Below are 24,113 nucleotides of genomic sequence, written 5' to 3' on the forward strand. Positions count from 1 at the left end.
GACAGACTGAGACGGTAAATACACCTAAGCTGACCATGTAACCCTCTGAACAGATTACACTGGACAGCATTGTAATGTGCTGCACAGGCATTTTCAAATGAAGCCTTTTGGCTCAGGAAGAAGAAAGGTGGCTCCCCTGGTCATAAAGAGAATTGAAAAAAGGGGCTTTGCAAAACAAGAGTCAAAATAATCTTCTAATACATAAAGAGGAAATAAGTCATCTGATTTACAACACAGACATTCAGACTGTGTTTTACTCACCGACCTCTAATCCTCATCTTGTTATGAAAACCATTTAGGACGAGAGGTCAAGAGTCAGGACAACACCCAAAATATTGTCCAGGTGGCATTTTTCATATAATACTTCATACAGACATTCGGTGCTTTGTTAATGGAACAATCAACCCTTCCGGTTCCAGATGACAATAAAGGAAGTTAAAAAAACAACAACAATGAAGACCACAACAGAATAACAAGTGTTATTTGTTCTACAAGCTTTAATACACAATTGAAACCAAATATATTTTGGGTCAGCTTCTGTATATTCATCTAACACATTGTCTAAAAAAAATATTTAGGGCATCGTTAAGTATTAAAGGAGACATTAACATCTGAATTAAAATGGGAAAAACTATAAGACTATCATGACTGGTCTCTGTTGAGAAGAACTTAGGCAACAGCAGGGATGGACTGCAATGTCTCTTAGGTCTTATTAAAGTAGGTTTGACAGTGGACAGTATACTCTAGACATGTCATTCATGCCTGTGCACCCTTGAACTTTCTGCAAGTCAGTGTGTCAAATCTGGATGAATAAATGGAAATGACGAAGAAACAAAAAATACTTCAATGCCACATCGGTATCAGGACAATGATTTAGAATGTATGCAAATTTACAATATGCAGTCACATTCCAGTTTGGTCTACTTCATTCAATTTGTGCAGGAGAAAGTTGATATCAGACACAAACGCTGTGTCCCAATATAATTTAAGAGTCCATGATGGATAGAGAGTGTCAGAGATAAATTGGCAGCATACGATAGCTTCAGCTTTGTTCCTAAGAGAGGTGAGTGGGTGAGCCTAGTTTCTTGTGGTCTGCAGACACCGTCATGTCTCCTATCTGGCACTGGGAGGTTAACAGAATAACTGAGTGAGGCACTGAGTGACAGAAAGAGTTTCTATCCAACAAGGTTATGAATGGAACTGCTGTTTAACATTAGGATTCCAGTTCCTGAGGCTTCAATGGCATGACATTTTATAATGAAATTCAAAATGGAAACTGCAGTGTATTTCATATTCTTCCTGGAAGTCAGTGTGCAGCATCAGTACAGTTTTTATTAGACAACCCATGACTGAAATATTAAGTCTTACATGACATGAAATGTCTAACAAATGTCTGCAAAGCAAGTAAAACCAACTAAAACTGTGTACAATTTGCCTTTACAAACTAGTTTGTTTTACCATTATTATACTTTAAAACAATCTCTTGTTTGACTTCTACAAAGGAAATTAAATACAAATATAAAATATCTTGCAGCATAAAACAATCAGTAAAAAGTCATGGGGTGTACTAACATTTCCATGTCTAGATACAATCTACTTTATAACCTTTTAAATTAACTGATGCCTTCATGTTCACTCACATGATCCACAGATAGTCAAAGGTGTCCATGTTATGTTAATGCAAAAATAATAACGGCATGTAATTCAAAGTAACTATTTTCAGTTCACACTGAAGTGTCCGTCGCTCAGTATGAGCAGTGATATATAATGGCTACAGGAATGTGATGCGCTGAACAGCAGAGCTGCTTCACGCATCTATCTGTTACCATCCAGGTTTTGACATCTGTAAAGGTTCAGAACCAGATCTCTGATTTCGTCTCGTTTCCTCCGCACCTGCTGCCGTGGAAACCAACGTTCTAGATGTAGAGGGAGGTCAAAGTGCACCACAGGGTCCTGAGAGCAGAAGCAGAATTCATTGTTGCTGCTGTTCCAGTGGCATTTTTTAAAAAACATTTCAGACTATGTGAGACAGAAAAAGAGATGCTGACAAGTTCTTTACCTTCAGAAAACTCTCAACATACTGCAGCAGGTAGAGGCCACAGTCGCTGCTGTTGTCCTGCAGGGGAACTTGGCAGTGTGAGCTTTGCATCTGTTCAGGACCAAACTCCCTTGTTGAACCGCGACGGACCTCCCATTCTGACTCCAAGTAGCTGAGGGACAAATACACATTATCTTACATACATTAACAAACACACACATGCAGCTTGAGATGGATTAAAAGCGTCACACTTACTCTCGTAAGAGTTTGAAGACTCGCTCATGAAGGGAACGTTTGAGGGAATCCATGATAAGAATACACGGCCTACAGAGAGGAGAGGCACATCTGTCATTCAACGTTTAAATCCACATCAGGCAAACATTTTTCCTGAGTGTCTTTCAAAATATTGACCACAATAGTCTTCTTCAGCTATATGGCTGAGCCTACACTTAGCATTTTATCTGTAAAACAGCAGTTGCAGTTTCCCACACATAAAATAAAGTTTGTGAACAGCGAACAGTGTGGAGTTTTTGTCCTGATTTTGTCGGCCCTTGGTCTTCTCCTACGCACCTGTTGATCCACTGTTGTGCAAAAGTTTTACTCTACAGAACAATACAGAAAAAAACTAGATAAACTGCGATTTATCTGCAAGGGGGAGGGGTCAAATCGAACTTTACGACAGGCTCATTTAGGCACTGATGACCTAAATACACTATCTGTGTACAAGACACTAGATCGGAAAGTACCTTTTGAGTGTACTGAATCATTGTTTGTGTAAAACAAACTACTTAAATATAATTTATATTTCACAGGGTACAAATATAAAGGGTGCCCATTTTGCCTTCAAGGGGTTTACTTTTACATTCAACCCAAGAGCCATGACATGCAAGTATATAAGTATGCTAAATAAGTGGAGATTGTGTTAATGTTATGTAAGAAGGTGTGAAGAACTGTAGGCTTGTTACATTTTCACATCAGAGTGCTCTGTAGATACACTGCACTGCAGCAAAACAAATAATTCAATATAGTCTGCATAAAACATAAAGAATCAAGAAGAATGATCAAAATGTCCGAGTTCAAATTGGGCACTGCTCGGGCTTCATGTAAAAAACTGCACCGGTTCTCATATCACGCAGTCACTGTTGCAGGTGAATAGTTTAACTCAGTGTAATGGCACACTCACCTCTTACAAACACTTTTCTTTTGGCAGGTTTGCTCTGTGCAGCTCTACAAAAGCAAAGAACAAAGAAGAGAACAAATAAAGACAAAGCTGTCCAACATTTCGTCTGTTTGATATACACCGTGTGAGCACAGCACAGAATTCATTCTTACCACTGGACCAGGTTTTGGATCTTTGGTGGATTCTTCTGGAGCGTTTTCTAAAGCACATGACAACAACCATTACTCACAGCTTTGCAATCGCAACGTGAGTAAATCAAGTGCTTAAAATATGTACCAGAAATAGCTTTTAATTGCAATGAAAAGTTAAATAATGACAACGACAACATCTATCATTTACTCAAACATACCTGTCTCAGTGTCTAGGCTGTCAGTGTGGTTTAATGTAGGTGGTGTAGGTGGCGTCTCGGGGGTATCAGTTGGGCTTTTGGATCCTTGAGCCGCCTCTTGATCCTGGAACTCGTCTGGCCCACTTTGGCTCCCTCCTGTCTGTGAGTTTGGACCATCCCAGGCCTCAGATGTTGGCTCATCAAGTCCAGGAAAGCAAATGACAACTAAATACCAATGAGCCCTAAACAGACAACAGAGAAATTTGATATAAATAATGTAACACATCAAAAACATTCTGTACAATACAACCTCTTCATGTATTTAACTCACTCTTGATTGACAGGCACAAACAGGAAGTCCTTTTTAAAGATGTCAACGTGGCGTGTCCACGTCTTCACTCGTTGGTGCCGCCTCTGCCTCTGACAGCTGAGTGCACACAAAAATAGAACCTGAGACACATTTTTTTTTATAGTGTTTCACGCGACCAAACACAATCATCACTTCCTGGAAGCAATCCATACCAAACTCTGACAAGTCAAATAGAAAAAAATTGTTTTCATTCATCTCCTGCTGGCCCCACTTACGCGTCCTTGGTGATGCCTTCACTGGCATTGTCCCTCCTTGTCAGCTGCTTGTAGAAGAAACTGCTGAAGATGTGGGAGCGCTCTGTGACAGCATCAGAGGCCTTATGGAGGAGGTATCTAGTTAAAAAAAAAAACACATGGACACAGTCGATTCAAAAGTGGATCTCATCGACCAACTTGTGAGGAGCCAAAGTTAATTTGAAGCCTTTTGTTTGAAAATGTGTTACTCACTTGAGGTAAAAATCAATGATAACATCATTGAGGAACTGCCCACTGTCAAGGCACTGCAGGTCCTCCATAGTAACTGTTATTCCTCCTTTCAATGGTGGAGGAGGAAACTGGATCAACCTGAGCAGAGGTGGAAGAAAGAGCCATTTTAATCTGATCTTCTGCAGGTGTAGGTAGACTGTAATAGTAACAATTTTAAACAGATCTGGTGCTAGCTCCATCTTCAATACAGTCAATTAATTACAGCCAGTATAGATTTCAGTGTTTCATCTAGTCTACCAGTTACATTCAGTGACAGTTGGGAGAAGACATAGTTTTCAGTATCAGTATATAACTTGAGTTGAGGTGTTAGAACCCTGAGAGAAGACCTTGGATCGTTGCAGCCCTAATCTTTCTTATAATTTTATTCATATTATTAAACTGCAGCAATCTTGCACGAGAAGCTGCATATGGGATGCTGCAGGTTTCTTACCTGTGAGCCAAGCCCTGATGTTTGTATTTAGTCCAGCGGGTGTCCGGTTTACAGAGGGACACCGAGTAGGATCCTTTGGTTCTACGATGGCACAGAGTGTACACAGGAGCGGGCTCCTCCTTTTTCTTCTATAAATTTATAACATAGAAGCAGAAAAGCAAAATTTACATTTTAATAATTTACCTTTGGCAAATCACAGAGATGAGTGGTTCCCAACCAGGGGTCAGGACTAGGGTTGCAGCAAAATACTGGTTTCAAGTTATAGTGCAGTGTGAAAATTGACGGTTATCATACCATTTAGTTTTGCTTATACACACAGTATGAAATTATTGTGGTGTATGGTGAATGCTTATCGTACTGTGACGATCTGATACTATTGCAACCCTGGTCAGGGCATCTATGAGGTGAAACATTTATTGATTAACAAGAAGTGAAAGAAGAAAACATTTCTGCTTCCCCCTTTAATTTTTTTTTTTCTTTTTTAGACGTTCCTATGATTTCTGCTTTTGATTTTGTGAACAATTTTACTTACTCGGGACCAAATTATTCAAAAAAGGCAAAGAAAATCGTTTCTAATTTTCCTGGTCACGACATTGTCTAATCAGTGTTGCTACACCTTCTTAAATATCAAATTCAAGGACTTTCCAAAGACTTTCCAGGACCAATTACCTCAAATTCGAGACCAACACGGCATAATTTCAGACATGGATCAAGGTTACTGTTACAACACAGAGATTTTTCTAGAGAGAACTAGCAGGCAATACAGAAGCAAACAGACAACATTTAAACAGAAAGACAGGCTTGAATGAGCTGTGATACAGTGGTGAAGATTAACTGCAAGAGACACATGCAGACACCAGAATGTAGCTTTAATACTAACATTAAGTAAAAAAACAACAAACAACAAAAAAATCACAAATTGCACAAAATATTTGAATTTAAGCACTTTCAATGAGCCGTGTGTGTTTATACCTTTTTCAAAAACTTTCAAGGACCTGTGGGACCCCTGCTTGATGAAAAAAAAAAAACACTCACCTCAGAGGGAAGCTCAAGTTCCTGTTCTTTCTGCTCCTCCTCTGGTTCAAGTTGTGTCTCTGTGTCTGGTTCTGGTTCTGGTTCTGTCGCTGTCTCCGTGTCTGGTTCTATTGCTGTCTCCAGCTCCAGTATTGTTTCTGTCTGTGAATCTACCTCCAGTGGGATGAGTGGTATGGGATCTGTGTCTCTATCAGAATATGGACCGTCCTGGTCTGTGTCAAGTCCAGCGTCAGTGCTCTCCAGGCCGAGCAGAGACAGCAGGTGAGGGTCCAGTCCAGTTCTTCTAACCAGGTCTATGCTATCATCCAGAGAAAGAACAGGAGTGTTGAAGTCTTCCAAATCACTCATTATGTCAGCATTATGAGGAGCGATGGATTTTTCGGCAAAACTGTTGAGGCAGTCGATATCCAGGAGGGAGCGGAATAAAGCCCCCTCCATTCCCTCCAGAGGATGTCTCAGAGCTAGCAGGATGAAGGGGCTCACCTTTCCTATGAAAGAAAAAAAAATCATAACATTATATTGAAATTATGAAGGAGAAACATGTAGCATCTGAAAATGTTAAAACCGCCAACAGTTTAGTGGAAATCTAGTCTGCATCTGTCAAAGTCAGACACTTCTGTCTGCTTTGACTTGACTGTGATCAGAATGTAAGTAACGTTTTCACACTTAACGTCTTCTCTTATAAACATAATGCATTTTACATAAATACTTTTGCACCCTCAATTTGTATCTACATTGTGAGCCTTCTCACCAGTGTCCGTGGTTCCCTCTTGATCAACACAGAGCTTGAGGAGGTCCTGCTGTACTGCAGCTCCAGCAGTTTCTGACACACAAAGCAGAAGGAAAGCAGGAGGGGAAAGCTCCTCGGTGCTCCTAAAGTGAAGCTCCTGGGCCTCCAGTTCCTGCTGCTCCCAAACGCTGTACCTCCGCAGCTCTTTACGCTCAAAGGTTAACATCACCTCCACCTCATCACTGGAGTCTGGGGACAAGAGGTGGTCAGGTTAGCTTAGCAGTGTTGGTGTCAGATGAGGAACACTGTAGGTTCTTTATCTTTACAACACTCAAAATATTTCTACGTTTTCTGGTCAGCACCGTGAATTATGGATGAGCTTATAGCTGTGCATCTGTCCATTCATTGTTTGAGTATTGAGCTGTGTTAAAGAGTTTGTATCAGAGCTTGACTGGATACATCCTGTGAATTAGGCAGAAGTAATTCTTTCATTCAAGGTTATTTGGTAATGATTTGATTTCAGAAACAAAAATAGAACTTGCCAGAAAATATATCTAAACAAGAATGTTTCTCCAAAACATTTTACAGAACTAATATGCAACCTACGCTGTTAAAGACACATATTTCTTACACACACATGGCCAAGATCAAAGCTCAAAGAGTAGCCACCTTAGTTCCCTGAAGGGGAGATTTCACAGGCTCAGAGGTCAAAGTGCACTAGAGCCTTGAGGGTCTAATCCAGACACACACAAACACAAACACTGAAATAGACTGCTAAGCTTTGAGTGGATGCCGTGCAGACAACATGACCAAACAAGATGAGATGGTTTCCTCTTGTGTCTGAATTTAGACAGCTAAAAGTAAAAGTAAAGAAAAAAAATAAATATTAGGAGTATTACCCGTCAGTGGGATGATGATTTTTTCATCTGCTATCTGTAAAAGAAGAGTAAAAGTGTATTCAACTTTCTGAATATAATTCCATCAGCAAAATCTATGTATTTATAGGTTATACAGGTTACCATGAGGTCTCCATTCGATTTCCCTTGATAGCCTCCACAGTGCAAGATGGAGAAGCCCACCTGCATGCAGGGGTAGTCGACAGTGGGGATGAGAGACACTTTCATTGGAGGAAGATCTGGTAAAACTACACGCAGAAGCTGCAAAACACAAACATGCACATGAAATTAGAGAAAACGGTACAAACAAAGTGGTAGGCCAGCCTAATAATACAGGTACACATAACAGTAATACACAGTAACAGTACAATAACTCCCTACAACAGCAATAATGTAATTTTTTTACAAATCTCAATATTTTAAATCCATTAAGGCAGTATTGAAAGTGTTAAAATGTGTTACTTTGACACCATCTAGTGGCAGCACCAAGAATGACATCATAGTCATTCTAGACTGCAATGCATGCTGCTGCTTTTTTGTACAATAAAAGCATCTACGTCAGTCAGGGTCAGGGAGACACTCTGCCAACCTGCATGTTCTCCATGTCAGAAGCTTCTTGATGTTCGGCCGCAGCCCCCTCTGGGGACTGTCCCTGTATTGCGTCTTCCACAGTGACCAGTGTGTGGACCGCTGGGCTGCAGTGTGGAGGAACGTCACAGCTCTCCTCATCGTCACTGGACAGGATAACTGAAATACGAGCATGGAGAACACATCAGGCCCCGTGTGAATTTACCACAGAGTTATGCAATGTTTTCACTGCCTTCAAAGACTAGTACTCTCTCAAGCACATACATGTCCTTAATTGACACTGCGCGTAGGAGGTGTAAAGGGCTTTGTGGGAGAGGAAGGATAGTAGTAATCCTGGAAAGGTTGCATCATGGGATAACACCACATGCACCAAAAACAAAAAGGTGCAACACTAAATAATACAATAAATTATAAAGTCTGAGAAACAGTCGAATAAACTAAGTGCTTAGCTTCCGAATTTGATGTTTTTTTGGGGGTTTGTTTATGTACTGATATACGGCTCAAACACACAACCTACAATGTAGCATTAAGCTGCCTGAGCAACTGTTTCCTGTCTCCACATATACAAGTAAACGAAAGTTTTAGCAGAAGAACGAAGCTAGGATACACCACTCATCCTGTGTTGGTGAACTCACTGGGTTCAGATGGGGCGGTTTTGGTTGCGTTGTCCTGGCCCGATGATGGACTCTGTATGGGGGTAACAATAAATTCTCCAGCCTGCATATTAGCACTGATAATCGGGAGCAGACCCTCTGTTGGATTCTCTGCTCCCACAGTGAATTGTACAATGCTACGGTCGAGGCTCTCCAAGTCTCCGTTTTCTCCACCTTCTTCCGGACAAATATCTGGAGGGTCTGGTCCTCCATCTCTTCGGTCTTCTCCAGTGAGGCGAAGCACACTCTCACGGTGGCATTTTGGGCTACCTGTTCCGTTGCACTGGGACTCTGTATCCTTTCTTTTCCTCTTCTGCTGAAACAGCACAGAATAGATCACCTCAATGTTGGTGTTGGTTCATCAGACCACTACAGCTCAGAATAGAGCAATTTCCCTTGTTCAAAGAGAAATGTCTTTAGAAAACAAACATAATTGGGATGCATAACATTGATGGCTTCATTCATTTGTAAAAGTGGTGGATTTTATGCTTCAATACATATTTCTCTATCAAATAAAGGTTCTGTGATACTTTGTTCAAATGTGACCGACCAATATGCTAAGAGCCGCAATGCTCACATAATATTTGCTACTTGATGCGAGAGGGAGCGGTGTCACTGCTGGTTTGGAAAGTAGTGATGCAAGATAATCTTCACTATTGAACCCCCTCTTTATGATTTTTGAAGCCTGAAGGCAATCGCATAAAAAAAATATAAATATATAAAAAGCTAATGTTAGGATGTAAACAAACTACACTATACTCACTTTACCATAAATTGATTCATCTACAACTTGGAAAGTTACAGTCAGAATAGAAATAAAGTCTGCTTTGCATGCAACATTAATTTCAGACTTGTGTTATGGAAATGTTTCTTAGTAATAACTACTAAGATTACCATCATAACTTTTATGGAAAAGTGACTCAAGGCCTTATTCAAAACATGAAGGCTGCCAAGAAAAGTTACAAGCTTATTTACATAACATGCACGTCTGGGCTTTTATTTTATGATTGAACAAAGTTGAAGTCCTTGGTGAGACAGTGAGTTTTTAACCTTCCTCTGTGACCCTGTATGGTACTCACCAAACTGTGTTGTAATTCTTTTTCTGAATCGGTCCATCTGTCCTTGATGCGAGCTGGAGAAAACTCATCACATCCTCCTGAATCCCCTGCAGGATCCCAGCTCACTGACAACCCACAATCTGTATGAGGCAGAAAAACACTGGTCAGCCTATCATATAAACACATACAGACCGATCTGACTATGATACTACTTACACTAACTGATATATGTTTGCAATGGAAAAGCTGTTATTTTACAGAACTATTAAGTGTAGCATCTGTTTATTTACTCCAGAAATAAGGCTAGGCTTAACAATGAACGTTTCCCATTGGAAGAACCACTAAATCAAATGACATCTGAGAGGTCAGGGGAAAATGTGAGCTTTACAAGGCCTAATATAAGCAACTGAGTCAAAGCTTTAACCAGAACCAACATCAGAATGACCCAGTTCAAACCAGTGGAGATGGAGAGACACATGATCACCACAGAAAATCATGTGTCTGAATTCCTTCACGTCTACACACCAACAACTTCCAGTTTGTAGTCCTCTCCGCTGTCCTTGCAGATTACCACCTCCTCGATGTCTTTTTCTTCTTTGTCCACTTCGTCATCAGAATTTTGTAACCTTCGCCGGAGCCGTGATCTGAAGACATGAGAAAATAACAATGTGTTCTAATAATGCTGTAGACATTATTCTTATATACTTTATATTAAAATTGTACCTAATCACACCATTTTAAAGACTAAACACATAAAAATCAAATGTTGAAGTACATATTTGAACTACAATCTTAGCTTATTAAATCTTCCTGTGTTGGATTATTCCATAAAAAAAATCATCACAAGTTTTCAGGCTGGAAAATAAACAGAGCCAAGGATGCAGCCAGCCGAGCCAAACTCCATTAAAAGGTCATTTTCTCCTCAAACTAATCAAAAACAAATAATAAAAAAAATACTGTTATAAACAATACCTCCTGCTGTGTTTGTTGCTGTTTCTTGCTCATTATTCACAGGTCTATGTGAGAAACCACCACATTATCCTGAAGTTTGGTCTATTTTTTTTTTTTCAGTATAGCTTCATGTGTTTTGCACAGAAAACGCACTTTTGAGAACAAATGGCGCGAGTCTCCCTTTCTCTTCTGCAACTATCTTTGGAATTATTATCATTATTATTTCTACTACTACTGCAGATATGTTGGAAGCCCCCACGAATAAATCAGTGCTGTGCAGAAGCCACAGGTGGAAATGGAAGCCAATCTACACAGAGGAAAACTCCATTACAAAAACAGATGATGTAAAATTTCTTGCGCACTATAATCATTAAAAATCACTTCAGAGTAATTAAAATTCAAAACAAAAATATCATTGAGACCATTATCAAAATATGATTTGATGTGTGTCACTGGTGACTTGTCCGCTCTCTGTGCTCTTATCGTAGTGGTGAATTGGCCGACCACTCCTTCATCTCTTCCCTCTCAATTTCACAGGTTATCAGTCTGGTTGATGGAGAATCCTGTATTTTGGTGTGTTGTTATGTAGCTAATGTTTCATGTGTTTTCAAGGTGCGTTTTGTTTGATTTGTATGTTAATTTATTGATTTATTTGCATCAAAGTTATGTTCATCTTATGTCAGATGTATAATGGACTGGAGCTTCTGATTGAGGTTAGCGACCTACTAAAGTTAGTAAGTTAGATAAACTGTGTTAATACCCTAACTTAACTCATTCTGAGCCTGTTAGCTACTGTAGGTAATATAATCTACAGTTTTTTGATGATGTGCAGGCTTTAGATATTGGCCACGTGTTGATTTGATCATGACAGAGACGGCTCCATTCATAATTACGATGCTTTATCTTTAGATGAACAACTTTGTTGTTAAAAGTTTTTCTACAAGTTTCTGATATTGTATACCTTTGTTGTTTTATAGCTAAATGTTTGTCTATAGCACAATACTAATCAGAGGTTTGTAAACATTCGTTTTGAATATGAGATATTCCCATTACATTAGCTTTATTAACCCTGTCAAGCATGATAAAGCAACCTCCGATCGAAATATAAGGACGAGAGACAGAATGGAGAATACCGGTTTTGGAACATTTTCAAGAGACGCTTCATTTGCATTTTTTTCTAATTCCCACGGTGAGCATTTGAATTTGACTCGCCTTGAACCTTGTAAAGTAACATTTTTGGATACTATGTGCAGACCAACAGCAAACACACTAATGCACCGTTTGGAAAAACCAGTCATTAGCCTATTCTCTGAAGTGTGTCCTTTCATTTTGTGGAGGCATTTCTTCATCAAAGGTCATACAACATAGATTTGTTTGGTTGTGGTCTGCTTATCCATGCATCGCCCATAGACTACAACAGAGTTGGCACTAACATCTGGCACCAAGAATGTTGGAATGATGACATAGTGTCCCTTCCTTCTTTTATAGGTTACTCTTTTATAGGTTCCTTGAAGAAATTGCTCCCAGCCAAGAAATAGTCCAGAACATTACAACTATAAAACTGCAACTTATTGTTTATACACTTGGGTTTCAATTAAACAAACACGATGGGTTGACTAATGAGCTTCAGAGGGGCTGGTAGGCAGATTCTGTTACATTTAGACTATGGACAGGGCCAGGATAGCCGTTTCCCATCTGTTTCCAGACATAAGGCTATGCTCATTTTAGCTTATTTTTATAACATATCAAACTTTTCCTTTAACCGTGACTTCCTACCTTTGAGGAGAGGAGGCAGTCTTCTGGTTGCATTTCGGTGTCACGCTCCTATTTTTATCGTTCTTGGCCACCCTCTGACCTGACCTCGTCTCTCTGGTGATCAGGGGTTCCTCTTTGCACCAACCACTCTCCCTCCTTGTGCTTGACACTCGTCCTCCATTTGCCACGCTACACCTCTGTCTTATCCTTTCCAGATGAGCCCTGCCCTGTTCTGTCTTTAGGATATCTGTCAGGATCAGACAGGGCTTCCTCCTGCAGGATAAAAAAGAGGAGTAATTATTCAGGATCTTCCTAGAGCAGCGTCTTCTCTGCAACATTGTTCCCCCTCAAGGATCTCTAATGTATAGCTCATCTACCACTGCAGGTCCGGCTTTATGTATGCCAGCTAATCGAGAGGGAGGGGTAGGCAAGTCAACTGGTGTAGATAAGCCATGTGTGCAGTGGTGATAAGATGGGCCTCGAGTCATGGTGCTCATAAGTAATGTTTACTTACAGTAAAAGTTGGCACACTTTGCAAGATTAACACTGTTCACACAAACAGACAGACATTTCAGACAATCTGGAAAATTCAGTAATGGTGGTTTTATATCTGCAGTTTGGTATAAACAGTCTCGAGGTACCACAAGCCAGATTGAGACAAAACTTGGGAGGATGATGCACTTTGACACACGCTTGGTGTGATAGTGGTACAATAGAAATGCCATATTGTCTCATACTAAAAGGCCACAACTGCTTTATAACTGCAGCACCTTTTATGAAATATGGAGGATTGATGAGTCATGCAACTGACTGGGTCAGCAGTTTCTGTTTTATCAGTGGAAACAGAGTGCTACATCTCAAACATACAGCGATGACACGTAAAATGTATATAACATAAATATGAAAAGATGTTTTATTTCTTGTTGAAGTATTTTTAATATTGTTTTGAACAATCCTTATTGCTCTAATACAGTTAGACAGTTCATTTAATTACACTAAAGACTATAAAAAAATCATGACAAAAAATGTTGAAAGTAAAAAGTACAGCACCAGTTTAAGAAAGGGCGAACTGCAGTGCAAATATTCATGAGATAAATAACACAATTTTTAAACCTCGGTTTACATTTTTTTAAAAAGATTAAAAACTTTTAAAACTCAGTTTATAAATTGGGACAGCAGTTGACTTCTTACGTAAAGTTAGCTCTCACCTATTTAAATTATCCAATCAAAACAACATAAAAGAGCATAAGTACATTTATCATACAGTACATACATGCACGCAGTCATCACATTTGACCTATATATACACACTTAGAGTTAATTTATTACATTTAACTCCAAAAAGTGCAGCCTATATTCCTACTCGAAATGTCCAACTGTTTCAAAAATTATTAGTATTGTTTATGGCACTGAAAGACACTGCTGTAAATCCCCTCTAAAAGACTCTGACACTGAATACTTAGGTTGAGTACCCCATCTGGTGTAACTTTATGAAACTGCAATGAGCAAGTTCATTTGTATAGCACCTTTCAACAACAAGACCAGTCCAAGTGCTTTGCATAGGACCAAAAGGCAAAAGGCATTAGGAAGATTTTGTTAGTGACAATAAATAAAAAAAGCCAAACACAAATAATTTTTTTTTTAAATATTAATTAAATTAAATTAAATTAAAAATAAAGTACAAGAAGACAAATCAAACAGTAGGATAAAATAGGAATAAATAGTCCCAAGTTTAACTTTATAAAACCTGGCAGAAGGATTTGAAAGAAAGGAGAGCTGGAGCCAATCTCAAGTTTTCTGCAAGTCTGTTGGAGATATGCGGTTGATAAACAGTGAGTGCTGCGTCTCTACGTTTAGTAAGTTGACCTGTCCCAAACAGGAAAACTTTTGATGACCTATCTGGCCTTATAAAACTCAGCAGCACAGGCAGGAGAGAGCTGTTCCCCTTTTTGGAGAGGGAGTGAGGAGACTGAAGAGTGATCCTCGAGCTGGCTGTCACCACACTGACATTGAGACTGATGTGTTAGTCTTTGTGGCATCAAGGCTGCTGTGTGTCAGGGTGCAACGTCTTAGGTCTGATCCGTTGGTGCTTCAAACTCCAGATGTGCTTTTGGTGGAGGCCATCTACCCAGAGAAGACTGAAGTTATAAATGTACTTGATCCTTTTTCAGACCGCAGGTTTTGCTGAGCCTTGTGGTGATTCCTAAGAGTCTGCTGAGGCCATCGAGCCCTCTGCTCGCCGTTGGCAGTGGTCTCTGCAAGCATCATGGGCCCCCACAGGAAGAATAATTTGATTAATTTTGGGGTGTTTTCCTTTTTCATGTCAGAGGCAATAGCAGGTGGGAAACAGTGTCTTTTAATTATCCACTAATGTTTCTGATAGCAGTGTCTCCCACAACCAGCATTAAAGGTTGAGTCATCTTTTTAGGCGTTTTTTTCCCTTTTACTCTACATGCCTTTTTCTGTCAGGTGGCACTCTTCATAATAATCCATGTCCAAACCTGCTGTATCAGCAGTCACCTCCACTTGTCTTGTGCAGGTAATTTATGTCTGTTCCCCAGTTGTCGGGAGTAACTGTTCTCTGTTTAAGCCCATTTTTGGCTTTCAGCCAGATGTCCGGGATCGCAGCTGGCTGAACTAAATCAATACATTCACCCTCTGTGGGGGTGTAGTCTTGCACATATCTTTAGGTTTGGCAGCCAGATTATCCCATTATCCCAGCAGGTAGAAATCCCATTCACAGCATGTGACTTCACTGGTTTTGTTTCAGTGAGTCTTGGGAAAGTTATGGCGTCAAGTTGAACTAATCCACCTTCAGAAGACAATGGCAGAGTGTCGTGGGTTCAGAAGACTTCTCCAGTGAAAATATCCTTGAGAAGCGAAGAGAAGCATAGTACAGTCCATGGTACAATTCTGTCAGTGGTAGTGTTGGGTAGCAGAGTGCAGTTACAAGTAGATAATCCCAGAGTTGCCACAAAGTTATCCTCCCAATTATTTAGTTGCTATAGGAACCTCCTTAAACGTGATGAAGGTTGAGAGAGGAAAGAAAAAGCAGGAAAAGTGGCCAAAATAAGAGCTAGCGAGAGAAGCATCTGCACTTCAGCAAAGCAGGAAGCAAGCTTGGAAAAATAACTGATAGAATTCATAGCCCAGTTTAGTGTAGACAGCAGAACAATGACCAGGTATTTCAGTCAGAAGTCAGAAGTCCATCTGTCAAAAGTCGCTTGTTTTCGCATTCTTACCTGGCCATCTCCAATGTGACATTCGCTACATGCTTGTGATCAGACAGCATGGATCCATTTTTACGCGGTGAATCACAATGTCTTCGTTTGCGACCTGCCAATTCCTTCCAGGAAACCTGTTTAAGGGAGGAAAACTATGTGAGTCTCAAGATTAGTCCAGAGTAGCCATGTTACCAGCATAACATCTGTATTAGTGGTCAGACAGAGAGCAAAGATATGGTTGTACCTGTCTCTCAAACTTCTCACACTGTGATGAAAGACATGTCATGGGGATTCTGAGTGGGCTTTCCATCTAAAATTCACAGGCTGGTTAGTTACCATGCATGAAAATGAGTGACATGCAAGCATACCAAGCGCAAATAAGCAAATCAAGTGACTGGAGTGCGGTGCATCAGGGAAATGTTTTTCTTTTTCAAAGTTATATTTGTCTCCATTTTGTATTTTTGCTGATCTGCAAAATTATCTGATTTGTGACTAGCAAAACAGTGATACAATTTGAACCATGAGAGCCACATTGAGCTTCTTATCAGCAGGTCATCAGCACAATTTATGATGGCAGCAAAAGTAAGCGTCACTACAGTATCCTGCCAGGATGAGAAGCAACTAAGCAACTGCTCACCAGAAGCACACAGGCAAACAAGTATGTCATGAAAACTGGGTATTTCAAAAACATGTGTCATACATACCAACGTATCATTGTCTACAGTAAATGGGATAGTTAAGGCTTTTTTTCGCTCCATCATGGTCCACGATCTAGTAAGGCACAGCAAGAACACTGCAAGAAACACATACAGGAAATTATAAACAGTCTGTCTCTGTCAAATCAAGTAAATCCTGTATGACAAGGTTGTCATAAACAAACGATCCATTCTCCAAGCAATAACCAAGGTTTGAAAATGTCATACAAGTTTGGATTTACAAGCTGACAGTGATCTGAAGGAAGACAAAATGTGAATAAAATGCCAACAATGTCATGACCAACAAAAATTACAAGCTGTACTACAACAACAGTGACAAATCCCTAACACAAATGATCTGCACTCTTGAAGAGATGGAAACCTGAGGGTAAACAAAGCAGGATGGCAACCAGACTGCTGTCTATTTAATTCCTTAACACATGGGAAGATTCGTGATTGAGAGACAGCGTTAAATCACTGAATGCCCCTTTTGAAGCTGGTGTTTATGTTGCACAGATAGCACGTGTAACACTACCTATAAAAACAGACCCCCCGTATTATAGTCTTTTTCAAGCACACACCCGCAACAACTACGCGGCTGCTTTAAAAGCTGATTTTTGTCCAAGTAACGGGCCAAAACCGAAAGAGGAAAAAAACCCTTATCAAGCTATCGATAGCGTCAATGCTACTTTGTGCAAGGAGCTAGCTAAACGTAGGGAAGTTAAAGCTTACCTTAGGCCAGCGCTTCACTTGATGTTAACAGAGAATATATGGAGAATGTAGACACCTATTTTCACACAGGCGTGTCCACCAGCACCTTGCAAACACAACAGGTGCACATTCTGCTGAGTTTTACACTGTTGCTAGCTTTATTTACCAGGCGCTTCAATATCATAACCAACATCCGGTGCACACCGGAAGTGCATCACGAAAAAAGAGCGAGGAGCACAAGAGGTTACAGTTAGTTCCCACCGGGCAGCAGCATGGGGCTGAGGGATGGGGTGTGTAATGTGAATTCTCATTATTACAGTGGATAGGAAGATGACAGAAATAGATTTATAATTCACATTTAAATCGTACAAAGCCACCAAAGTCCCCAAAGAGTAAAATACTCCTTTCACGGACAGGCTTTTTGACATGTGATAGCAGAAAAAGGTGCATTTAATAACTGGTTGCCTAGCAGCTACAGTGAAAAATTCAGCTTTAGAAAGGCTGTGAATAACATCTTTTCAAATCAATTTTGGGATCTTGGGCCTTCCAGACTTAATTTTATTAATTACTCCTGTGCTTTTCCTACTACAAGCTGAGATGTCTGCTTTGCAAAAGGTCTAATGTGAGGATGTGCCGGTTAGGTCCTTCACTAGGCCTACAGTCCAGACTGAGATCTTGACAAATATAGGGTGGGTTGACATGAAGTTTTGACAGTGACATTCATAGTCAGTCCCGTGAGGATGAATCCTGGGCCTGGTGAGCCCCTCACTTATCCTTTAGCACCACCAGCAGGTTAACTTTCAAATTGTCCTTTGTTTACAGAGACCAAGACCTCCCAGCTTTAGCCTAACCTTTGCTTTTTGTTAACTTGGTAACTTTCAATTTTGTACCACTATTAAATGGCTCCTGATTTCTGCAGTGTGTTATGTGCACTGTACTTGATGGGAAGTTGGAGTCAGCAGGGGTGTTTATAAGCGTTTGCATGCTAATGTACCAAACTACAACATACTACCTTTTTTAATATAGCAGGAAGAGAACAAGTGTATTTAATAACATCAGTGATGGCTGTCATCATTAATATGTCGAGTTACACCTGTGCTGCAAGTCCAAATGTCATCACAAAGGTCTCTGAAAACCTTTTTTGAAAAACACAAGGTTTAATTTCTTCGTCATTACAGTCAGCCTAATAACGATTACCATGTGCAAGTACACACACATCACCCGTTGAGCTTTTTTTTCTTTTAATTTATTGATTCAGCAGCAGAAACATCAGGCCTGCTCAGCCCCTGGAGAGAGGTTGGTGAGTTGGCCTTCAAACACTGCAGTTCATAAATACAGGCCTTTCTCACAGAAAATGTAAAGTTGACTAACCAAGTACATATAAGTCTCCATTATGTTCAGGTACCTGTAGTATTGTGTGTAACTCACAATGGGAAAGAGTCATCATTAATTAGCTCTACCGCTTTTGTCCTTTGGTAAGTCAAAACATCTGCTGTGAAAAAGGCCTCAATGTGCATCATAAGGAGCTGGACCTTTATCACTGAGTTCAGCATGGACACTGGACAGCAGTGGAATGATGTCCATGAGTGTACAGTTTTTGCTTATGACAAAATGAAAGCTGACCATTGTATGTAGACTCTTCTGTATAAACAAGAATCATCAAAGTGTTTTACTGTCCCGCAATGCCAAAGTACAGAGATGTCAAATGATATTTTCCCCTAAGGTGTCCACAGTCCAGTGTCCAGCATGATCTTTAACGTCGTCAGGAGGAGCCGCATTTCTGCACAGCTCTCTCTGAGGACGTCCCCGAGCCCGCTGCTCCATTGACACCATCATCAGGTCCGGAGATCAGTGGCGCCACTGGGGCGTTTCCTCTTGACTCATGTCCCGCTCTCATTTCAGCTAAGTAGAAAAGGAACACCCATGTGAGTCACTGACATGTGCATAATAATGCTCCTCCATAAGCCTACATGCACACTCTTTCCCTACCTCTAATACCCCTAATCTCATGGGCATGCTGCATGACATAATGGTGACATAAATTAAGGACAATGTCTGAGCAGGTTACTGCACAAAAAGGTTTAATTTATCAAGTCGGATAGATTTTGATTATATGAAAGAAAAGAGAGATTCATCAAAAGCTTGCATTAAGAAACATGGGGCACAGTTTAATAAAGGCCTGATGTTCTCTGAAGACTAACCAGTCAGCTGACCATCCTGCAAAAGCTACAATAGCTGCAGGGATCATGCAGTTTAAGAAAAAAGTTATGTGTTCTTCAGAGTCTCCATTTAGGGTTAATTCTTATTTTGCAAGTCCTTGAATTTTGAGTCAGTCCTGTGTGCTTTGCAGAAGTTGTCATATTGGGTGTTTTCATGGTCTTACCAATAGCACTACATGGTGTTACAATGGGCTTTTCCAGTTGCTCTCCCTCAGCAATGGAAGCCCGGATCTTCCTCACCACGTAGATGCTAGCTGGCATGTGAAACAAAACAAATAGGAGATATAATGTGAGTAAGCAGGAAAAACAGCACTGAAGCTTTAGAGTAATAATAAGATGTTTTGCATAGTAGGCAATCTTCATATGTGTGCATTTCATAAATACCCTGAATGTTATTTGCACTATAGGTAGACGGATTGAATACATTGGAAAAACTGCACTTAAAGTCTACGAGTCATTATAGATATTGCTTCAGAGATGGAAGAAGCAGATCATATGCTTGAGTTATAGAAGCATTACCACTGTGCTGAAATTGTCATGAATTCAAACTCCTTCTTCAGTAAAAGTACAAGAGTATTAACATCAAAATGTACTCTAAAATATGGAGTAATATGAAAGTAGTTAATATGCAGAATGGACAATTTCATAATAAGTTTTTACTATTTGATTGATCATTATTGATGCATTGATGCATGTAACACTTAAAGGTTGCAGCTGGTAAGGCTGGGGCTAATTGTAACTACTTAAAACACTGATGGGTAGCTGAGTGATAATAATAGTCTACATCATAAGGTATTGGACATATTCATAATCAGATAGATAGATAGATAGATAGATAGATAGATAGATAGATAGATAATAACGTCTCTCCTCAGTGCGGGCGTGGTCCACTACAGTTATAATGTACGAAAAAAGATAACAGATAAACAAACATACCTTTTATTAGCAGTCAGACCATGGTTGTTTCCTCTTTGTATCTATCGGTGCGATAAGCTCGTCCGCTGCAGGTAAACGCTGCTTTCTGCGCCTCCAATATTAATAACCGAGCTGTTACAAAAGCAAACTGGACGTTACATCCGGTGTATGACACCGGGGCGGGACTTACAGCTCCCATCTGCATTCTGATTGGCTGAGCTGTTACGCAAAGAACGATGTCATAACGTGATGCATGAGAGAAATCCACAGAAAAGAGGATTGAGTTCAGTCAAAGTGGGTCCAATCATCCTGCAGTGATCGGCTCACAATGTAAGCTGGTCTGTAACCTTTATCGGCTCCAGATATCTGTTGTGCTTACGACAAAATAAGACGCAACTTTCTGAGAAAGTTATTTTAGTTTGTTGAAGCATACAGTTAAACAGCAAACGTTAAGTAGGATGTGCTTTGCATTGTGTTGAAACGGTTTTTTTAGCAGCGTTACATTGTGAAGATACATGGAATTAAGATAAGACAAGGCTTTATCGACTCCTCCTGGGAGAAATTCAATTTGGCACAGCTGCCAAGGGACAGTGTGCAAGCAATATAAAAAGTAGCAGCAGTAGGTGGGAATTGAGATAAGAAGGGGAAAATAAAATAGAGTAAAATAAAAATCTACTTGAATAAATAGATAAAGTACAATAGAAAAGAAATACCACATAAGAAGAGGACTTATTCATTCTGAAAAAAATGTCCCCTGTGAATGATATAAAATACATACCAGTATTAATGTGATGACCCAACTCAGGTAACCCTGGGTTCAAATTCAACCCAGCATTAATTGACATTTGACATTATTGTGACATTATAAGTGTAAGTGTACTTTTAACTAGCAGCTGTTTGAACACTTACACAAAATGTTTTAAAGAACATAGGATGTTGACAGTAAACATGTGAAACTTGTGAAACTACGAATCGAGTCGTCCAAATCCAACAGTAACTAATATTGGTTACTTCTTTGGCAAACAAAGTGGAAAAAGTCACCAGAATCCCTTAAAAAAAAACGTTCAATTTGAGACTTGTTGCATTAGGAGAAACTGTATTAACTTTGCGAAACGCTGTATACAATCCATTCTTAACTATATAGGCCTTCTTGTTCATTCGGCAAATGTTAGACACGAAGATATTTATTTCTTTGTGCTGCCCTGATGTGAATTAGGGTTAGGGTTAGTTGTTTTACAGACCCCCACAAAACTCAGATTATAACTCGAACCCTGGTCATGTGACATGTTCCGTATGTGTGATATTTAAAGAGACATAAATTCAGAAAGAAATCAATTAAAGGGGCAATATGCAAGAATTTTAGTTGAAAAATCAACTAAAATTGTCGATAGAATGTGAACAAATAGCAGTTTTGACTCAAAACTGAAGTAAGCATGCTAACCAGCTCGACCAGCAACTAGCTGCACAGCTAACTGAGTCAACTAGTTAAGGGCAGCTACAGTCAGTAGCAGTTAGCGGTTACTCTGGTGATATGTCGCCCCCTATTTGTTTGGAGTATGAATTTTGAGGTGGCCAGTTCTTACATATTGCACCTTTGATATGGAATCATAAATAGACAAAAATGTTCACAGATATAAATATATAAAGAAATCAATAAATACAGTACATGTAGGACCTTTTAAGGTATAATGTTGACCATGTTTACGTCTCAGTTTAGCCTTTTAGCATGTTCACACAAAGCAGAAGCTGAGGTTAATGTGAATGTCTGAGAGGAATATGACCAACTTTCTCTCCATCCAAATATTGTAGAGACGTTTCAGAAAAGTGGCAGACCGACTGACAGACCAGCATTACCATGTTTAGAGCCAGGCTGTTACCATGGGCTAGTATCCAAAGTAAATGTTGTAAATCTTCAGTTATTACTGTAGTTCTTCATATTGCTGTGAAGTCATTAAGTTTTCAACATGATATGAAATCCACGTTCAAGACTTGATTTAGGGTCAGGGTTACCCTATCAACTTGAAGTTCATTGGCCCGTACTCACCCCGATCCTTTTATCTAACGCTCCACATCACAACAGCCAATTAGGCTGCCGTTCTCTTCACAAGCAGCTACACAGACACATTCTGGAGACCCAATTACAGCTTAAGAGCTCCATATGGGAGAGGGACTGCTGGCCTTGAGATTGGCTGTTACAGAGTGTGTGTACAGAGTGTGTGATTGTGAATGTGTGTGAGTGTGAGTGTGAATAAACATAGAGAGAGTTAATCATTTAAGACTCTTTAGAATAGGATCACATCAGAGAAAGCAAAGAAATGAAAGAAATGGAAACAGATGTAATAAGTTCAAGTGCTGTTTATTGGTATTTTAATTATGTTATTAGTGTTATATATATAGTGTTTATATATATTTATATATGGGATGGAATGGGTTAGGGGTAGAGGGTTTGAATTTGGGAGTGGGTGGTAAGGTGGGATTCAGGGGTTAGGGTAGGAGGGTTGAGGGTACAGGGGAAGACAGGAGTGCGTGAGGTAAGTATGGGGTAGGAGGCAGGTTGGGTTTCAGGGGGAAGGATGCTGATGTCTTCCCTGTGGCCAACCAGTGGCAGGTTCCTCCTCTGTGCTGTAGATTTCAGTGTGCACCCCAGTTTTCCTTCCTCTTTCTTTTCTTTGACTTCTCCTCTTTTTATCTTTCATTTCTTTCTCCTCACTCATCTTCATCTCCTCCTCCTGGACCGTTATATTCAAGGTGAGTTCTTGAGAAAAAGAGAGAACAGTAAATTTGTTACTTTACAAGCTGTTAGAATCCAACAGGTGATTATTGTGAAGTAAAGTGATGATCTGAGGCAGCATTCCCTTTGGAGAACTTCCTGTTTTTCTTTCAGCTCCTCCTGGAGCTGGCTCACCTTCACCTGGCTGTTTTTCAGCTGGCCAATCTGCATCTTCAGCACTTTATTTTCATCATTACTTCATTCATCACTTTATCTCATTGATGGCAGAGCGGAGTGCATCTCTGAGTCCCTGCACAACTGGGGGAGGAAACTGCTCAGAGCTCTGCAGCCGGTCTGTTTGGGCCGTAAAAGGCAGCAATGGTGCCTGTTGGTGGCACTAAAGGAAAAGTCAAGGGATCGCCAAATTCAGGAAGATTTATCCTCTGAGGGAAATGAATGTATTTACATAATTTAATGACAATCCATCCAGTATTTGTAGAGATATCTCAGTGTGGACTAAATTGGTGGACCAACTTCACCATCCCGAGTCACACTGCTAATCTATCTTCAAACATGTGGAAAGTCCCCTCACAGTGTATATAATCACAGTAGTATTTACAGTTGAACCGTCCGTCAGAATTACCCCAACAAGCAGAGCTAACTTAAAGGTGCACCATATAGTTTTGAGGAAGAAAGATCTTCACTTACTTTTTCTTGCCTGAGCAAACTAAATGAACAAACTCTCATAAGTTTTGTGACTGAATGAACAAACTGACCTTAAAGGACAACACAATTTCACACTGTTGTAAATGTGTTTATATTTGGCGGACCCTGCCACCTTTCTGGCTTCAAACAGTGTACTGTGAGCTTATTTTCCTCTGAGAACAGCTTGTTTGTTCAGTGATGGAAAATATAAATATTTCAGTTTGTGTTATTACCATTGAAAATATTACATTTCTAAGTTTGGTAAATTTTTTTCTCCAAAACCATGTCGTGCTCCTTTAAGCTTATTCTGGGCAGAGCCAGTGTATTACACAATCACTTCCTTTTAAAAGATTTTGACATTACGACACCCGATGGAAACATGGTAATGACAACTTTTTAATACTGTGGAAGTATTGCTTTAAACTATGCATGATTTT

The 24,113-nt window shown here is 39.9% G+C and overlaps 1 protein-coding gene and 1 long non-coding RNA gene across 5 annotated transcripts; both read right to left on the bottom strand.

Moving 5' to 3' along the window:
- Nucleotides 1-1,312: 1,312 nt before the first annotated feature.
- LOC311262046 (uncharacterized protein) lies at nt 1,313-17,317 on the bottom strand. 4 transcript variants are annotated; one of them, XM_084361172.1, is made up of 23 exons: nt 17,149-17,317; nt 16,426-16,514; nt 15,966-16,031; nt 15,740-15,855; nt 12,519-12,770; nt 10,317-10,435; nt 9,813-9,931; nt 8,716-9,046; nt 8,082-8,239; nt 7,616-7,753; nt 7,496-7,529; nt 6,618-6,845; nt 5,867-6,354; nt 4,832-4,959; nt 4,363-4,479; nt 4,132-4,248; nt 3,878-3,973; nt 3,568-3,788; nt 3,371-3,417; nt 3,222-3,265; nt 2,294-2,362; nt 2,060-2,210; nt 1,313-1,953 (listed from the first exon to the last, which is right to left on the bottom strand). In XM_084361172.1, the coding sequence occupies exons 2-23, from the start codon at nt 16,480-16,482 to the stop codon at nt 1,816-1,818; spliced, it is 3,234 nt and encodes a 1,077-aa protein (XP_084217298.1). In that variant the 5' UTR covers nt 16,483-16,514; nt 17,149-17,317; the 3' UTR covers nt 1,313-1,815. The 4 variants fall into 4 exon arrangements, with proteins under 4 accessions (XP_084217298.1, XP_084217299.1, XP_084217297.1 ...); XM_084361173.1 differs by having other exon boundaries at nt 4,832-4,956; nt 8,716-9,049; XM_084361171.1 differs by having other exon boundaries at nt 8,716-9,049.
- A 1,010-nt stretch (nt 17,318-18,327) lies between these two features.
- LOC311262378 lies at nt 18,328-20,420 on the bottom strand. The gene is made up of 3 exons (XR_014623240.1): nt 20,283-20,420; nt 19,511-19,600; nt 18,328-19,029 (listed from the first exon to the last, which is right to left on the bottom strand). It is a non-coding gene; the product is annotated as an uncharacterized lncRNA (long non-coding RNA).
- Between the last annotated feature and the right edge of the window lie 3,693 nt (nt 20,421-24,113).

Source organism: Pagrus pagrus (genome assembly GCF_965226575.1).
Source record: "Pagrus pagrus genome assembly, chromosome: 9".
Taxonomy (NCBI): domain Eukaryota; kingdom Metazoa; phylum Chordata; class Actinopteri; order Spariformes; family Sparidae; genus Pagrus; species Pagrus pagrus.

What these genes read in the sequence shown, in the direction of transcription:
- LOC311262046 (XM_084361171.1), bottom strand. Translation starts at nt 16,482, where the DNA reads ATGATGGAGCGAAAAAAAGCCTTAACTATCCCATTTACTGTAGACAAT. An exon ending in CATCAGGGCTTGGCTCACAG is followed by an intron (nt 4,480 to 4,831) that starts GTAAGAAACCTG and finishes ACCTCTGCTCAG; the next exon opens with GTTGATCCAGTTTCCTCCTC. An exon ending in GTCTTCAAACTCTTACGAGA is followed by an intron (nt 2,211 to 2,293) that starts GTAAGTGTGACG and finishes TTTGTCCCTCAG; the next exon opens with CTACTTGGAGTCAGAATGGG.